General features: G+C 46.9%; 1 protein-coding gene across 1 annotated transcript in view; it reads left to right on the top strand.

Moving 5' to 3' along the window:
- Positions 1–1,525: 1,525 nt before the first annotated feature.
- MAML2 (mastermind like transcriptional coactivator 2) overlaps positions 1,526–16,241 on the top strand; it is a 208,827-nt gene continuing 194,111 nt past the window's right edge. The window contains exon 1 of the mRNA XM_048294591.1: positions 1,526–1,983. Within this exon, the coding sequence (XP_048150548.1) occupies positions 1,588–1,983 (396 nt within the window). The 5' untranslated portion in view covers positions 1,526–1,587. The remainder of the gene's footprint in view (positions 1,984–16,241) is intronic.

The raw sequence follows: 16,241 nt of genomic DNA, 5'->3' as shown, positions 1-16,241 counted from the left end.
TATTTGAGAACTCCCTCGTACTCGCCTGAAGGTCTCGCCGCCGGGGGAGGAGGGAGAGCGCGGGAGGCTGCGCTCCTCGGCAGCTGCTCCGCGCCCGGCCCGGCACCCAGGTACAGGGCGAGGAGGGGAGCGGGGATTTCCTTGGCTTCCTCCCATGCACATACCTCCCGGGGAGCGGCAGCGGCCTGACTCCCCTCGGCGGCCGCTGGGAGGCTCCGCGCCTCGCCCCGGCCTCCTGGGCGCCGCGTCCCCGGCCGCGCTCTCTGTCGGTGACACCCGCCTCCCGCCCCCGCTCCGCTCCGCGCCGCGCCGCGCCGCGCCGCACGGAGGGGCCGCGGGCAGCTCCGGCACCGGCAGCGCCGACAGCCCACCGGCAAACACCCGCCCGCCGGCGCGGGCATGGAATATGCAAAAACACAAAGAAAAAGTGGCTGCTGGACTGTTCTGGGGGCAAAATGCTGGAAGTTTGTAAGTGCAACTCTCCGTTTGTAATTACTGTCTGAAGAGGGGCTGGGTTGCTTGGGGGTTTTTTTCCCTCTTCCCCTTCTGCCCCCTCCTCCGTGCTATTCTTGAAACTGTACTTGAAACTGTTCAGTATCTGGGAGTAAAAGGGAAAGTACGCGAGAGGAGTTCTTTGCCTGGGTCCGTAGCTTGCTGCTTAATACTAAGGGGGGAGATGAGCACTGAAAGCAATACGGATTTATCCAGTGGCTGAATTAAGTGAAGGCGAAGCGTGGTCTGGAAGTCCACTGACTGACATTGTTCCGGACCGGGGGATCTGTCTCTCTGATTTTTAGAGGAACTACAGTTTAGCGGCAGCCAGCAGGACACAGTCGCACGCCGAAGAGTGGCCAGCAACGAGCGGGCGAGAGAAACGAGAAAGCACAAAGACTGAACTAACCCGACCCTCCTCCTCTTTCTCCTCCTTCCCCGGCTCTTTATTTGCACATTTACTAAAGACTTAAAGGAAAAAAAAAAAAGAGAGAGAGAGAGAGAGAGAGAGAGAGAGAAACCCCAACAAACCCACTCCAGCTACCCTACAAGATTTTCGGTCCGCCGGGGGTTTCTCCGCGCCGCCGACCACGGCAATGCCTTAAATTTCCACTTCAAGGAATAACACCCCCCGCTCCCCCGAAATAAAATAAACCCAATAAACCTGCCAAGTCTCACTCATTCCCGAGGGAGAGCTCCTTCGCCCAGGGATTCATTTTGAAGGCAGCGGCTCGCTTTATTTGATTTTTTTTTTCCCATTCTCCTCCTTCGGCTGAGCCCCCCCGTCCCCCCTCACCGGGCGCCCCTCGGCCGGGGCTGCCCGGCCCCGACCCCCACCCCTCCCGCCGGCCGATGCTGGCGCAGCCCTAGCGACCCCCTCCCGCCCCCCGATCTGTCAACCCCCCGCGGGGCCGTCACCGCCCGGGGGCCGGGCGGAGGTGGGCTGGGGGCGCGGGGCTGACCGCCCTCCGCCCCGCCGCCAGCCCCCGGGCTCGGGCTCCCGCCGCTGCCCCCGCCTCCCCCCCCAACCCCCCGCCCTCCTCCATGCGGCAGTGAGGACCGACCCATCCGGAGGGCCAGGACCGGCAGCCAGCGATGGGCGACACGGCTCCCCCCCAGGCCGCGGGGCTGGGGGCCGGGCTGCTGGGGGGGGGCCCGGCGGCGCCCCGGGTGCACAGCGCCATCGTGGAGCGGCTGCGGGCCCGCATCGCCGTCTGCCGCCAGCACCACCTCAGCTGCGAGGGGCGCTACGAGCGGGGCCGCGCCGAGAGCTCCGACCGCGAGCGGGAGAGCACCTTGCAGCTCCTCCACCTCGTGCAGCAGGGGCAGGGCGCCCGCAAGGCCGGCAAGCACCCCAAGGCGGCCGCCGCCCCCGCCGCCGCCGCCGCCGCCGGCGCGGCGCCCCCGGACTACCACCAGCACCTCCTCGGCAACGGCGGCATCAACGGGGAGCAGCCGGCGGGGGAGCAGCGCGCCTCGGCGCTCCTGGCGGTGAGTCACAGCGCCCGCTGCCGGCGGGGAGGCGCCGCGCCGACCCCCGGTCGCTCCTCGGGGTGCCCGCCCTGCCCGCGCCGTCCCGCGGGCCCGAGGGTGTCCGTGGGCTCGGCCCGCTGCGCCTCGCAGTGGTCCCTGCCAGGCGCTGGACCCCGCGGTGGCATCGAGTGTGTGAGGAGCGGTGGGCAGGCGCCGAGTTGGGGGGCTGAGAGTCGCGTGTGTGCTCCTCGAAGGGATTTTGGGACTGCTCGGGGTGTTGTTTTGGGTTTGGTTTGGCTTTTTTACATCACGCTGTGGACCTAAAAACGAGTCGCGCGCCTCTGCCATCGCCCTGCCAAGGCGGTGACAGCGGCATCCCTGAGGAGGGCACCGGCAGCCGACGCTGTCAGCGCAACCCCGAGCAGGGGTGAAAAGTAGCGCTCGAGTATCGCCTGCGTTCAGAATTGTCCCCCCTGCCCCACTCCATCCCGTTCGCCAGGGCTTCAGGCACGTATTCTCGCTCAGTTCTTGCCGTGCCCCTGGAACTCGGGCAGTGCCTACGCCCGGGTCAGCAGTCACTGCCCGGAGCGGAGCGCCCGTGCCTGCGGGGCAGCTCCGAGCGCCGGCCTCGCCAGCGATGCTCAGGTTGTTATTGTCACCCAGAGCGTTTCGCGGAGCAGAGTTACGAGAGTTTTCCAGGCACTGCCTCTCTGTAAATGATACGTTGACCTTTTTTCAACTGGAAATTGCTCTGAACATGTCAAGGAGGTGAAGCCTTTTCTCCTCTTTCTTTATTACGAGCAGTCAGTTCACCACGCTTTTGAAGGCGTATGCTGCGCTGTGCTGCCTCCCAACTCTTAATTCTCGGCACACATGCGAAACATTGAGAGGAGTGACTGCGTCCTGATAGGCCCGCGGCTGCTATTCGAACAGCTGAAAATAGATCGCTCCCTCTGCTCCAGACATCAAACTTATCTTTCTTAGTGCCTGACGAATGCTAAAACGGGACCTTTGTGGTCGTTTCTCCCTTCTTACCCGTGCGGTGCGTGGATCGACGTTTGGGGCCGCGTTACTCAGCATCAATCGTGAGGGTGATGATGTAAGCGTTAAACGCGATAACATTGTGTCCGAGGGGAGTATAGGCGCTTCCACCTGACTCAGTGTTCAGATTAAATCTCCCCACATTCCTCGTCACAATCAAGAAAGCCATTATCTTATTTTTCCAGTGTGTATTAATGTAATGCTTTGCACTTGCCTTATGGGGAAAAAAAAAAAAAAAAAAAAGGCTTTTGCCTAATAGTGTACGTCCCAGAAAAATTCACTTTCTGAAATCAGGCAACAGGCCCATGAGGAGTTTTTTGTTTTGTTTTGTTTGTTTGTTTTCAATTTTTTTTTTTTTTTTTTTTTTGCTAGTTGTTACTATTATTATGAAATAGCTGGAGACAGCTGTTTGGAAATGCTAAATGAAACAACTCCCAAGAAAATACTGAAAGATTTTCATCTTTTAAGTGCTGAGAGGTTGTCCTTGTTTCTGAAATACCACTAATGCTTATTAGCCTGCTGCTTGCTGGAGATACTGTGCACGGCCCTCGCTCTACGTTGCATGTTGCATTACATCCCAGAAAACTCCACACACATCTGTCCTTGAGAAGCAAAAAAGTCTGACAGAGTCCCCACCACTTTTGCGTGCTAGCCTTTGGCAATCCTGCTGACAAGGTGTGTGACTTCAGTGAGCATGATGTTTGGGGCCCTGAACCGTGTTTTGACACTGAGGAAATGCTGGCTCATGAAGCAGAATTGTTGTAATGGTATCACTGCACATCCTCCCACTCTATGCTCGACACAGACATTCCTCATTTGCTACTCTGGTAGGGCTGCCTAATTAAGAAACAGAGAAAGGCATCGGTTCAAAGTCATGTCTCTGTGTCATGGAGATACACCTTCTCATTGCCAAGAGCTCCTTAGAACGTTGTTACAAAAATTAGCAAGGAAAAGCAAAACACACAGTGTCTGAGTGGGATGAATTCAAGTGGCTGAGGGTCATACACCAGGTAGTACATCTTTGTGTTGCTGTTCTTGAAAATTCAGAGGGCAGGGATGAACCAGGAAAGAAGAGTCTTGCTTTTCCTCCAGCCATAGCTGGAAAAGGAATTTGCTTTGCCAGTAATTCCAAGGGTACTTGAAGAGGAAGGACAAAGTAGACTAAGCCTGTTGTCCTGTGCATTATAAATGCACAGGGAAGGGAACAATATCTGAGCAGAATTCATCCTCTGTGGGGTGATTCCCAAGAGGAAATCCAGTGGAAGCCTCATATGCACTATTCTTCTTATTCCAGAATTATTCCTTACAGCAGGTGTGAGGTGCACAGGGCCCTGGAACAAGGAGCAGCTCTGCGTTTCAGTTGTGGCAGGTACAGCTCTGGCACAGGGAAGCACAAGACAAGAGCATGGGTGCAAGTCTCACACTGAGCATGTGAGACTGGACGCATATCTGAGTCCAAGGGGAATGTAAAGCTCCACCTGTCTTGCTGTAGCTCCACCAGTTTAAAAAACTCCACAGCTCCACACAGATAAGTGCAAAGGCAGTCATAACTCTCGCTGGGGAGTTCTGGCTATCAGGACGCTCTTTGTCTGCAAAACCCAGCTGGGTTGTTTCCTCTGCTTTGCAGGTCCCACTGCTCTTGTTACACGCGTGCCTGCCGTGTTTAGTGGCTTTGGATGGGTCATTTACACAGTTGGACTCAAGAGTAAATATTTGACACTTGGTAACATTTGAAACAATGTTTCCTTGAACATATCAAAGAGCTTGAAGTGATTATCTGTCATTGTTGATACTATTATTTGATAATTATCTTTTCCCAGTGGACAGTTTAAAACTGGCAGAAGAGAGAGTTTTTAGAGGAGTTTGGTTTGGCCTTAATTTAACAGTGTTACTTTGATTTTTGAGAAAGTATCTTTGGCAACAGCATTTTCTAATTGGAGACTGGGGATCAGATTTTTTTAGCTGGACCAATGGATGTGGGTGTGTGTGAATGAGAAATTTATTCTTCAGGACGCAGCTAGGGAAGCTTTTGTACTTTCTGCCTTCCTGCATTTCCCAAGAGCTGACATTTGTTTATTTATATGGTGTTGTTACTCTTCATGGTGCAGAGAGGAACAGATAAAATATTCTGTCTTTCCTTTATACATACATCTATATGTATGTATATGCCCTCCAGCACTTAGCTGTTTATACTATTTGTGTTATATATAAACAGTTAGTTCTGGAGGGCATTCCTCAGTGGCTTAAGCACTGAACTGGTAATACCAAAGTTCTTGCACTTCAGTTTCAGGTCTCTGGCAGCCAATTCATTCCATTGTCCTTCCGACACAGGCTGAGCACTGCTCATTTTGGTCTGTGCAAGCTGGGAACTCTGTCTCATGGGCATTAGTGCATCATTCTGGTCAGGTTCTTTCATCGCAGCCATCACCCCGGTGGCTCTTGAGTGTGTTGTTTGTCACCAGACACAGGTGACTTGTTCTACTTTCGCCCATCTCATGGTTGTGTTGAATTTATCATTATAAGAATTCATTTAGAATGACAATTAAGTGCATTAATATCTTCTGTACTTGGAAAAGTGACTATGAAAGTGGTCCACTCCCCAGATGTAGCCTGCAAGCAGGTGAAAAAAGAAAAGGGAAAACAATCCCATGAAAGTGATGTATCCAAGGAACAGGGGAATGTATTAATTCCTCCTGCTCCCCTAAATTCTCATCAACAGCTGTACAAATCTAGAAGAGTCAATGGGTTTGTCCCAGTTCCCAGAGGACCTCAATGCAAAACAGGGTTGCTTGACTGGTACCAAGAGCCAAGATTGACTTGTAAAACCTCAATCTAGGCAGTTATTTTATGTGGAGATCCTGAATTAATTTCCTTAGGACTTTTTTTTATGATCCACGCTGTGTTTGCTGAGGTTTGGCTTCCTCTGTGCTAGTGTTAAAGATCCTTGAGTATTTTAAAAGGAACGATTGTGCTCTGGTATCTTTGCCCAAGTTGACACTTACCCTATCTCCCAAGCTCTTTGTTTTGTTTGCTGGTTGGCTGCCAGGGTACCCTGCAGAAATACCTGCATTTTTTGGTTGTGGACATACATAACATTCGGAAGCACTCTCAAGCAAGCAGGATAAGGTGACCAGCTATGGGGTGAAGTGATGTTACGGTGTGGTGAGGACAGGTGGATTAAAGCACAAACCATTCTGCAAAGCTAGAGTGCAATCTTTTGACTGATACAAAGTTTGGTGCCAAAGCAATGGCAATGTTCTGTTTGTGAGGTGAAGGACTGCTGTCTGCTCCTTGGGCTTCTGCAGGAGCCAAGCTGCGTTCTGATAATGAAAATTTATGTATCTGAGTCAGGTAAAATAAGTCATACTGCCCATGTGGGTGGAAAACACTGATCTGCTGTTATGGGCCCTCTGGTCTGCTGCAAGCCATTTGGTTAGGATGGGCATGGGTGCTATTTTAAAATCTTTGTTCCCCTTAACCGTGAGAACATTTTCCAGACCAAAATCAAGAAACTCCCTGGAAGCTGAATAGAACCTGTATGTAATGAACATTTCAACAAGAGAATTTGTTAAATTTATGCTAGTATGTAGGAGCCTTTTCAGGCCTAGCTCTCCCATCAAATCACTTGCCCCCTTTAAAACTTTTTAAGCTTTGAATAAATTTAATGAAAGTCTCCTCCATTTTGCAACTGTTTAACAGACTGTTTCCACCACCAAAGTTTCTGTAGGCAGTGAGCAGAGGATCAATGTCTCTGCCTGGACTTGATGTGCTCTCCAAGGCCAACCCATGGGCTTATTAACGTCCGTGGCTGTTTTGTCATGTCCTCTGAGACAGTTCTTGCATCCCCTGCAGAACTCAAACTGAGTCTCTTGTCTGTAGCACCACAACAAAGGAAAGTGATATTCAGCTTCTGTTGGTTCTGCTTTGAAAAGTGTGACTCCAGCAAAAATGTGAGCTGTTCTGTGGGGAAATCTGAACCTTAGAAATGTACGTCTGAGTCAGAGAAGCTGTTTTGCCGAAACTTTGATTCGCATCACTATTAGTACTTCTCCCCTTGCAAAGAACACTCCCTGCAGAAGGAGTATGTGGGGTTCAGTTAGGTTGCAGTGACAAAAAAGCCTCAGCAGCTAGATTAGTCAGTTAGCAGGTTAAGAAAGCCCTCAGTGCCTCTCTTCCTCTTCCTAACTGCTGTCAACAGTCCCTTCTACCAAGATACTGCCTTCAGACGCCAGTTGTAGTTTACCTTTCTTATTAAGTCTGCTGCCTTATGAAACTGAAACTTCACCCGTCTCATTACTGGAAAATAATTGCTCCATCCAGGTCCCTTTGACAACTTTGGGAAGGGTGGTATCTCCACTGCTTCATTTATATTGCACTTCTTCTGTGGTGTAGGAGGAGCTGGAAGCTGGCAAGCTGCTCCAGCTAACAAAGCACTGGCACAGAGGTACCGGGTCTGCCAGAAAGTGTCTCTGTGGTCTTGCGAATGTCTCCTGCTGTGCCACTATTTCCCTTCTCTGCTTTAGCTTTTCTGGTGGCACAGTCTCACAAGCACATGGGACCTTGGGTTCTGCTGAAGGCTCAGCTCTCCATGACAATGACCTGACACCATCATGTCATGGAATTCAAGCGGGTGATTAAAGCAACCACTGTGTTACACCTTATAGAGCACACAATCAGCTACATGGTGCCTAGAAGAGCTTTGGCCACTTGGCTGCTCTGAAGAGAAGAAGAGGAAGGTCTTTGCTCTTTGACCTCTCTCCAGTGTCTGCATGTCAGCATTGCCCTGTATGAATTCCCAGTGGTGGTACTCCCAGCAGCAGTAGGATGAGACTGATGGGATTCTTGACAGGTCCGTGGTTTCCACAAATCTTAATCAGCATCTGTCAACCCGAAAAGGGTCTTACCTATATCATGCTACTCCATTTTGGAACAGCTTTGAGCAGTGAAAGAGGCAGTGGTCTTGGCTGCAGAAAAGAAGGAGTTTGTGCTGAGTGCGATTTGGATCAAATTTTCAACTTAACAGTAGTAAGATACAGATCTTTTTCTGTGCTTTTTTTTTTCTTTTAAATAAAAGCATAAACTATTTATGCCCTAGATTCCCATTGGAAAGCTTCTTATAACCACTTAAGACCCAACTTGTGAATTTGTTATGCCCTGTCAGGTTCTTCCAAAGTATTTTTAGATATAGATACAGTCCCTAATTGTACTGTAGTGCCAACACCGATACCTCAACCAAAGTACCTGCAACTCTCAAGCAACAGTTTTTAGGTGAGCATGCTGTAAACTAAAATCTAAGTGTTTCTACTCTGACTCTAGGATCTATTCAACAGATTACTCCTGTTATTTCACTTCCATAAACCTCAGTTTCCTCTATGAAAGATACTATTTATCATTTCTGTAAAGTGAATTGAGATGTGATGGTGAGTTTTATGGCTCAGAAGCCAAATTCATTACTGATGGAGCCTAAGACAGGAGTTTTGAATGTTTGCTTTGACAAAACCTTTGAGGTGCATTCAAATCACCTTTTCAGCCTTTGACCCAAAGATCTGAGTACTGGAGATACAAACCCGAATGAGTCTTTTACGTAATCACATGACTTCCAGACCTAGGCTTTCATGGCACCATGTTGCCAATATTCACAATAAAAGTGCAGGATGTGGCAGTGACCCTTCTTTTTAGGAGAGAAGAGCATTTTTAAACTTTCTGTTCATAATCATAAATGTGTATGCTTTATATTTTCTTGCTTTACTTGCTCTTGATTCTGCATCCGTTTGTGCTCAAATTAATCTCCCAATTAAGTCATCTGTGTCCAGGTTTCATGTGCTTGATGCTTCAGCAAACTGGGAGCAAAGTGGGACTGGAACTGAGAGTGGTTACACAAGTCATCAGCTCTCTGTGAGGCTGCAGCTGCTCCCCAGTGAAAGCAGGTGGAAGCTACCTTGCCCTGCATGTGTTGCCTCCCATCTGGTAGTAATGGAGGATGGTTCACATTTATGGCTCAGGGTGAGAAAAACACTGAGGAAATATTGCTTAATTGAATAATTTACACAAAATTCCAACACACTTATTGAAAAATTGTAATTTATTTTATTTTTAATTTGAAAACACCTCACACCTGTAGTTTCACCTACAGCTGTTGGCATTTCCCTGAAGAAATTCCTTTTGTTCAGAAATGGCTCCTGTAGCTATTTTTATCTGTGTCACTCAGTTATAATTCTGATGTGCTTGCAAACCCAGCTGAGTTAAGGTGAAGAGAAATTAGTAGCAATTAGGAATCGGTGTGAAAGTGCTTCTGACAAGTGAGGATGTAGATCTTGCAAACCCATTTACCTGCTTCCTGAGCCTGAAGCTGGCTGAAAGACTTGGTAAGATCCTGGACTAGCAGATGGAACCCCAAGAGGGTTCATCGTGGCCATTCTGTTTCAAAACAAAACATGCAATTGTGCAAGAGTCATCCCGGTGGTACCCTGGCTTTATTGTAGGTCTCTGCAGCCACCTCCCTAGAGGAGATGTTATACAAACACCCAGTGAGAACCATGCCCTTCCCTGCGTAGCTCAGGGCCTCAAGAGACAAGATAGACAAAGAATGGAAGGAGGAACAGAAGCACAGAAAGGTCAAGTGTCTTGCCCGAGGCCAAACAGCAGGTCAGTGGCAGAGCTGGGAATGGAGCCCAGATTTCCTGACTCCTAGTCCAGCACTCTATTAATCATCTCTTTGCTTTGTGTTCCGTAGCCTGTTACTGATCATAGGAAATGTGAGGATGACTTTCCGACAGCTTCAGAATTGCTTCTTAGTTTTGGAAACTATTGATCATCAGCGCATTATTGAGATAAAGAGGTCATGTACTGGACTCTTGTATATGTATACGCACTAGAGGATTCAGAACTAAGTGTTCTAGGTATCGATTTCAATCCAGGAAACTGAAAAGCCATATTTCATAATCCCAAATATTTCTTCTAAGTCAAATTTTTAAAGTCTTTTTTCCCCCCTTACATTATGTACAAAGGAGTTTGTTTTTATAACATTACCCATCACAGTTGAACTCCTATATTGGTGCTTGCCCTGTAAATTATTTCTTCCTTGAAAATTAGTTACAACAGTCATTTAGCTAGCAGGGATTTTCTTCCCAATGGAATTTACCCATGAAACAGTCAGAAAACCAGTAAGTCAGCAGTCCTGAGACACTAGTGATCCTTACTTATTTTCATACCTCACTGTAGGATGTATTCAGTTTCCAAAGTCTTTCAATGGATTATCTTGATCACAAAGTTAATTATACCTGTGAGATTTTTTTTTCTTCCCAAAAATTTTGGCTTGAGGCAAAACTCTGGCTACTGTGGTAATGACTTACTGAGAGTCTCTTGTAAACAATAGTATAATCACTTTCTTATAGTCATGGCAACAGTGTTTAAGCAATGAGCTTACTGAACATAAAATGTGCACTGTCTCCACTGAATAGTTATTGCAGCACTGAAGTGTATGCTGCTCATTTTCAGAAGACTCTGAGACATAAATTATTCAGCAAAACATCACTGCTCCAGAAAGCATCTTTGAAATCACTGCATTCTGTACTAGCCAAAGAAGGACGTTCATTGGTGCTGACAGGGCTGTGTTTAGTTACTGCACAACAGTGTAGTCTTTGGTCCAGGTTTGTTCCCACAGAGTTTAAGGGTGTCTGTCTCAAACCACCTGAGGACTGTGCTACCTGTTGGCAGGGTCATGCTTCCACTGGTAATGTTTGCTGCTGTGGAGGGCAGAATGGCTCAGGAGAATGCATCCTGCACGTATCATGGTGTGAGAGGTGGTGACTAGGTGCAGAAGGAAGAATTTGGTTTAACAGGGGGTTTACTCCAGCAGAGACAATCCCTTCCTTGGGCCAGAGGATCACATGGATCCCTACTCAGTAGGTTGGGGAGGCACCTTGGAGAGTGGGCGACTTCACAGGAAGCTTCAGAGCTGAACTCCAAGACAAGAAGCTGTCCCTGATTCTTCTGTTTATTTTGGTTTTGTACCTCCTTATTTAAATATCTAGACCTGAAGGAAGGACCTTGTTGGCAACAGTTGTTGTTCTGGGATGAGTCATTCCACCAGATTTTAGAAATACCACCTCAGTGACAGCTGGGAAAAATGCTGCATTGGGCTGTTCAGTTTATGTTTTTCACTTTGGAAAATCAGACCATTTATTTAGGGTTCTGTTGCTTTAGAAACCATCTCCAGACACTCCAGGTTCCTTTCCTTTCCTTTCCTTTCCTTTCCTTTCCTTTCCTTTCCTTTCCTTTCCTTTCCTTTCCTTTCCTTTCCTTCCCTTCCCTTCCCTTCCCTTCCCTTCCCTTCCCTTCCCTTCCCTTCCCTTCCCTTCCCTTCCCTTCCCTTCCCTTCCCTTCCCTTCCCTTCCCTTCCCTTCCCTTCCCTTTTTCTCTCCCCTTTTCCTCACTGTTATGGTATCTCAACATCTGAGCTTTTCAGTCTTGATTATGATCTAATTTGCCCCTCCTGAAGCCGCCTATGGGAAATACTGTGGATGTGGCACTGTGGAACATCGGCCTAATGTAGGATCAGGCTTTTTATTTCTGATCATTATGCTAGTTTGTAGTCAATTATTTTGTTTTCCAAAGAAATGCATTCTCTCTGCTTCTCTGAGAGCTTTTGGTTCAACATCCTTCCAAGCTAGATAGACTTGGTGATCAACATGCGGCCGCTTACCTCCATGGCCCAGTTCCCGGAAACACTTATGCGTGTGCTTAATTGTGCACACATGGGTAATCGCACTGAAATCAAGATGTGTCGAATTAAGCAAGTCAAGAAATATTTGCAGGGTTTGGTCTTTGTTCAACAAACAGGCCTCAGCCTGGCTGAAGTCCACAACATGCTACAAAAAGAATCCTAATTCAGAAGTAGTGTATTAATTATCAATGGACTTATTTCCTTAAACCAGTTAATTCTGTACTTCTAGAAACTACTTTCCATTTTTCCTGCAAATCCAATTGCCCTTCCTTTCACTCTCATTTTTCCTCCTCACTGCTCAACTCCCAGCAGACCTGAGCTGCCAGCCACATGATCCCCTTTTATAATGGTTTGAGTTCTGACATTTCGTTTTTCCTACCAACTTTGTGTATTACCATAATGGTTCCTAGGACATATTTTGGCCAGCTTTTAGGGAGAGAGAGAGTGTCACAGTGTTTCAGACATTCATTTCCAAGTGCAGTATTAAATATAATCCTTATAATTATAGCACTGCCACTTGGACCACTGTAGTTCGGGCTATGTCAATATGTCGTCAAAAGCTCTCTTTTTCAGGAGCTGGAACTCAGTCATGTTGATTGAATTGAAATTTGATGTCCAGCAGCTGCAAATACAGTCTTCCCTGCCCCCCTTCCCACCCCCCCCCCCCCCCCCATCTCCCTGCTTTTTTTTCCCCCTTTACCACAAAATCTTCTTGCTTTCTGTCAAAGTCATAGTTTAGAGAACAGCTAATGGCTGATTCTAGGCTCAGTTATTCTGAGCCATCCCTTTGGGTAAGTCTAGACTGTCCTTCAAGGGCTGTCCTGAGGCAACCTGAAGGCACAATCTGCTGTCTGTATGTGGATGGTGAATCTGAGAACACAGCCCCAGGTGCAGTGTGACGGCCATCCTCAGACTAGGCATGACCACCCTTCATGTAGGAGCTCCAAGGATGCCATCAGTGTCACTCTCAGCAGCTAAGGAAGCTGTAGATGTGCCTGGTCTGAAGTCTGTGAAGCTCCTGTGTAAGCACGCCTGGGAGCACCACAGTCCTCTCTCCTCTTGTCCCCTTGGTCAATCCCATACAGACCTCACTATTCATCTAAGCAAGGGCATTGGGATGAGGGCAATTGCCAGCAGCAGTTTATACTGCAAGTTTAACTCACAACTGGTTTAGCCCTAGGGGACTTGGGGGGGAAAAAGCCAGCTTTGAACTGGGGAAAAAAAAATTGTATCCAGTAGTTGTATAGCAGGATCCTGTCATTTTTGGTACTTAGAAACCAAAACAAACCCCCAGCATTCATAACACAAGATATCCAGGTTTTAAAAGGCACCGTAAAAGGTACCACTTGGAAATACACAGTAACTACTTTTCATAAGGCCCTTTAGTCCATGTGTTTACAGGTGGACCAGAATAGCTCTGCAGAAGTTAATCCAGTCTCTTGAGTAAACAGCATGTACTTCTAAAACTTTCTATATAAACTTTCTGTGTATGTAACGCCTTTGACATACATTTGTACCGCTCACAATACATCAGAGGGACCCTGCTAGAGCCAGGATGGCTAGTGAGGTTGGTAACCCCCTTGCTAGTGTACTGGATGTGTGTTCATTCTGTCATGCCTCTGAAGGGTAGCAGCCTTTGGATGACCAGTGTGCCAAAAGGGCTTTTTACTGCAACACTTTGTTATGTGGTTCTTGCAGCCCTCTCCCAGGATGTACTGTCTGTGCTTGGGTCTCCCAGGCTGCCATCAAAGCACAGGCTCTTTGACACACGTAAGAAGGACTCCTCACGCCAGCTTTGCATTGCCACTTTTGGTCACTGAAGTCACACTCACCATCTTCCCCAATAAAGTTCTTGTCTGTCATCCCCCTCCTCCACTTCCTAAAGCTATAAGCTGTTTCTCCTCCTCCACATTCACCTCCTCTCACCTGGGTTATTGCCCTCCCATCTCTCCTTTCATGCTTCTGACGCTGCTGCTTCGTAATGTTGTTTTTCTAGTTTGGAAAGGCCAGAGGGCCAGGCTAAGAGGGACATGCTGAACACGTGTTTTCCACATGTTCTCCTCATCTTCCCTCATACTGCTTCTCTAGCTGTCTCTAGCTTTTTGCTTAAACGGGAAATCTCATGACCGTGAGATTATTCTCTTCTCTTGTTAGTTTTGTAAAGGATTAGCTCAAAGGTCCTGTATCATTGTCATAAGAAACTTTGAGCAAAAACTTCTGTGAGTTATCAAGGCACTTGTAGGTTCTTTGGCCCCTCACCACAGGCCATGAGCACTCACAGACTGGGCATACAGTTGTGAATGCTTAGGCTCCAGTTCAGAAAAATACTAAAAGAATATGTGTGACATTAAACATATGATTAAACCTCTTTTTGTTTGAGTGCTGCTTCCTTGAAGTGGACCCCATTCTGGAGGAGGCATCTTTATTGGTCTGATTCAGAAAATACTTAAGAGTATACCAAAGTTTTAAGAATAGTAGTACATCCACTATCTTGTATTTTTAATGACTCTTAAATAGGGCTGGGTGATGCAGGCAAGGCAGAAAATGTGGAGGTTCTCCTGGTCACCTTTTACATTTTCACTCACTCTAGAATCTGAGTGTCTCTGAACTCTAAACACATTTTGGTAGTGCTGCTGCCTGCTTGCCACTTGAATGTTCGATAACGGAAGTGTGTTTCCTACCCAGGTGCAGATTATTTAAAGCAACTGCCATTAAATGAAGAGCAATTACATCTTAGAAAGGAAATCTTCGTACAGAGTTAGCATTATTTCTATGACTCTGTTTGACAGGGAGTTGGACCCTTGGACTCTTGGATTCCTCTTCTGCATCCACAACCAATCTGGGAACAGCTAGGAGTCCAAATCTTTTTGACTTGAAATATGTAGGCATCAAATCTTCTCTGTACTGAACTGAAACCAAGGGGATCTGGACATCTAATTGTATTTTTGAACCTCAGCCTAAAATCTCTGGAGGCTTTTGGAACATTTATCCCTAGGAGATTTTGCTTGAGTCAAAAATACAGACTGGAGCCATGACTGAAAAAAACATGCCTACATGTGACATCAGTGCATCAGTCAATGAGTCATCCACCAGTGCCAGAGGACAAAGCATTCTTTGTATTTACCTAAGAAGTAGTTACCTATTTACTTTCTGAAATTATGCTTGTAGTACTAACTTGACATTTTGGTTTGCTGTACAGTGAAAACACTATTTTAAATGCCTCGTATAAAGACAGGCCTTCTTGTTTTTTGAACAGTTAGAAATACTAGAGAACAAATGTAAAAGGCCCATTTCCTTCCTTGCTAGTATGTGTGGTCTAGGAAAAATCCTGAATTGTGCTAGTAAGAGACAGTCCGGTCTCTTTTCTTGCCAGTGATGTAAATGTTGGGCTTTCAGAGAAGGCTGAGTTATTATCATTGCCTTCTGGTCTGTCACTCTTTCTGCTTTCCCTCTGTTTTGGCTTTTAATTCTATAGATATATTACTGAAAATGTATTTTTAAAAATTAAAGGCAATAATTTATTGAAAAGGGCTTTCCCTGTAAAGGACTCTGGGCATACCACACACAGGCAGGTCCCAGCTGGGAAATCCAGAGTTAAGGCTGAAACTCTGTCTCTGAGGCTCACCGTTTCTCACGGTCCTTGCAGGGTGGTGGGATGCCTGGACTTCCCAGCACACGTGGTAACCATCGATTCAGTGTGGTGTTAGAGGCCAGTGCTAGGAGCTGAAGGCAGAAGAAGAGCTGAAGGGCAAAGGAATAGAGTGAAATTTTGCTGTCAGTGCTCAAGTGTTTAGCTCTATATGACCCTGTGACATGTAAGCAAAGGCAGCTTTAAAAAATTACCCTGGGACTAGGAAAGCAAATTGATGCAGAGCAGGGTAGCCATTCTTTCAAGGAGTAGTAAAATTATTTTTTGTCATTTTCCAAGGAAAAAACTCCACTGATCCAATTTGACCAACTCCACTCCAGCAGTGCAACAGAAGCCAATGGCCAGATCTCCTGTTTTACGAGGCCTAGTACAAAACATTTGCACATCTAAAATTTGTGCTTTTCTGTCTCTTGATACGCTTTGTCTCCTCAGAACAGGTTTTCTCTGCCAGCACTTAATCCCTCTTTAGCTATCACCTTTTCCTACCTTACAAACCTCTGCATGTGTGTACTTTGAAGGTTGTGTGGAGGCCAACGTAATGTGAGTGCTTTGTAGGGGAGGCGAGAGCCATGGCTTCTCATAGGGGTGATGAGCTGCCTGTCAGGACCTGACTTCTTCTGAAATGGTCTGTAAAGGTACAATATTACAGGAGCAATGGAATTGAAAGCAAAACAAAGGTGCTTACAGCCAGAGACATTTAAGTTCTGCAGTAATAACTCTGCTGGTCTCTTGTAACCATCTCTTACCTAATCCAATCTAATCTAATCTAATCTAATCTAACACATTAGTATCTTTTCTGCATTTATTACCCTGCTATCAAGGAATGACAGGAAGGAGATTGAGGCCTTGGTAAAAGCATGA

The sequence above is a fragment of the Corvus hawaiiensis genome, chromosome 2 (assembly GCF_020740725.1).
Source record: "Corvus hawaiiensis isolate bCorHaw1 chromosome 2, bCorHaw1.pri.cur, whole genome shotgun sequence".
NCBI classification, from domain to species: Eukaryota; Metazoa; Chordata; class Aves; order Passeriformes; family Corvidae; genus Corvus; species Corvus hawaiiensis.
Note: the sequence above shows the minus strand (reverse complement) of the source record. Positions and strands in the feature narration are given on the sequence as shown.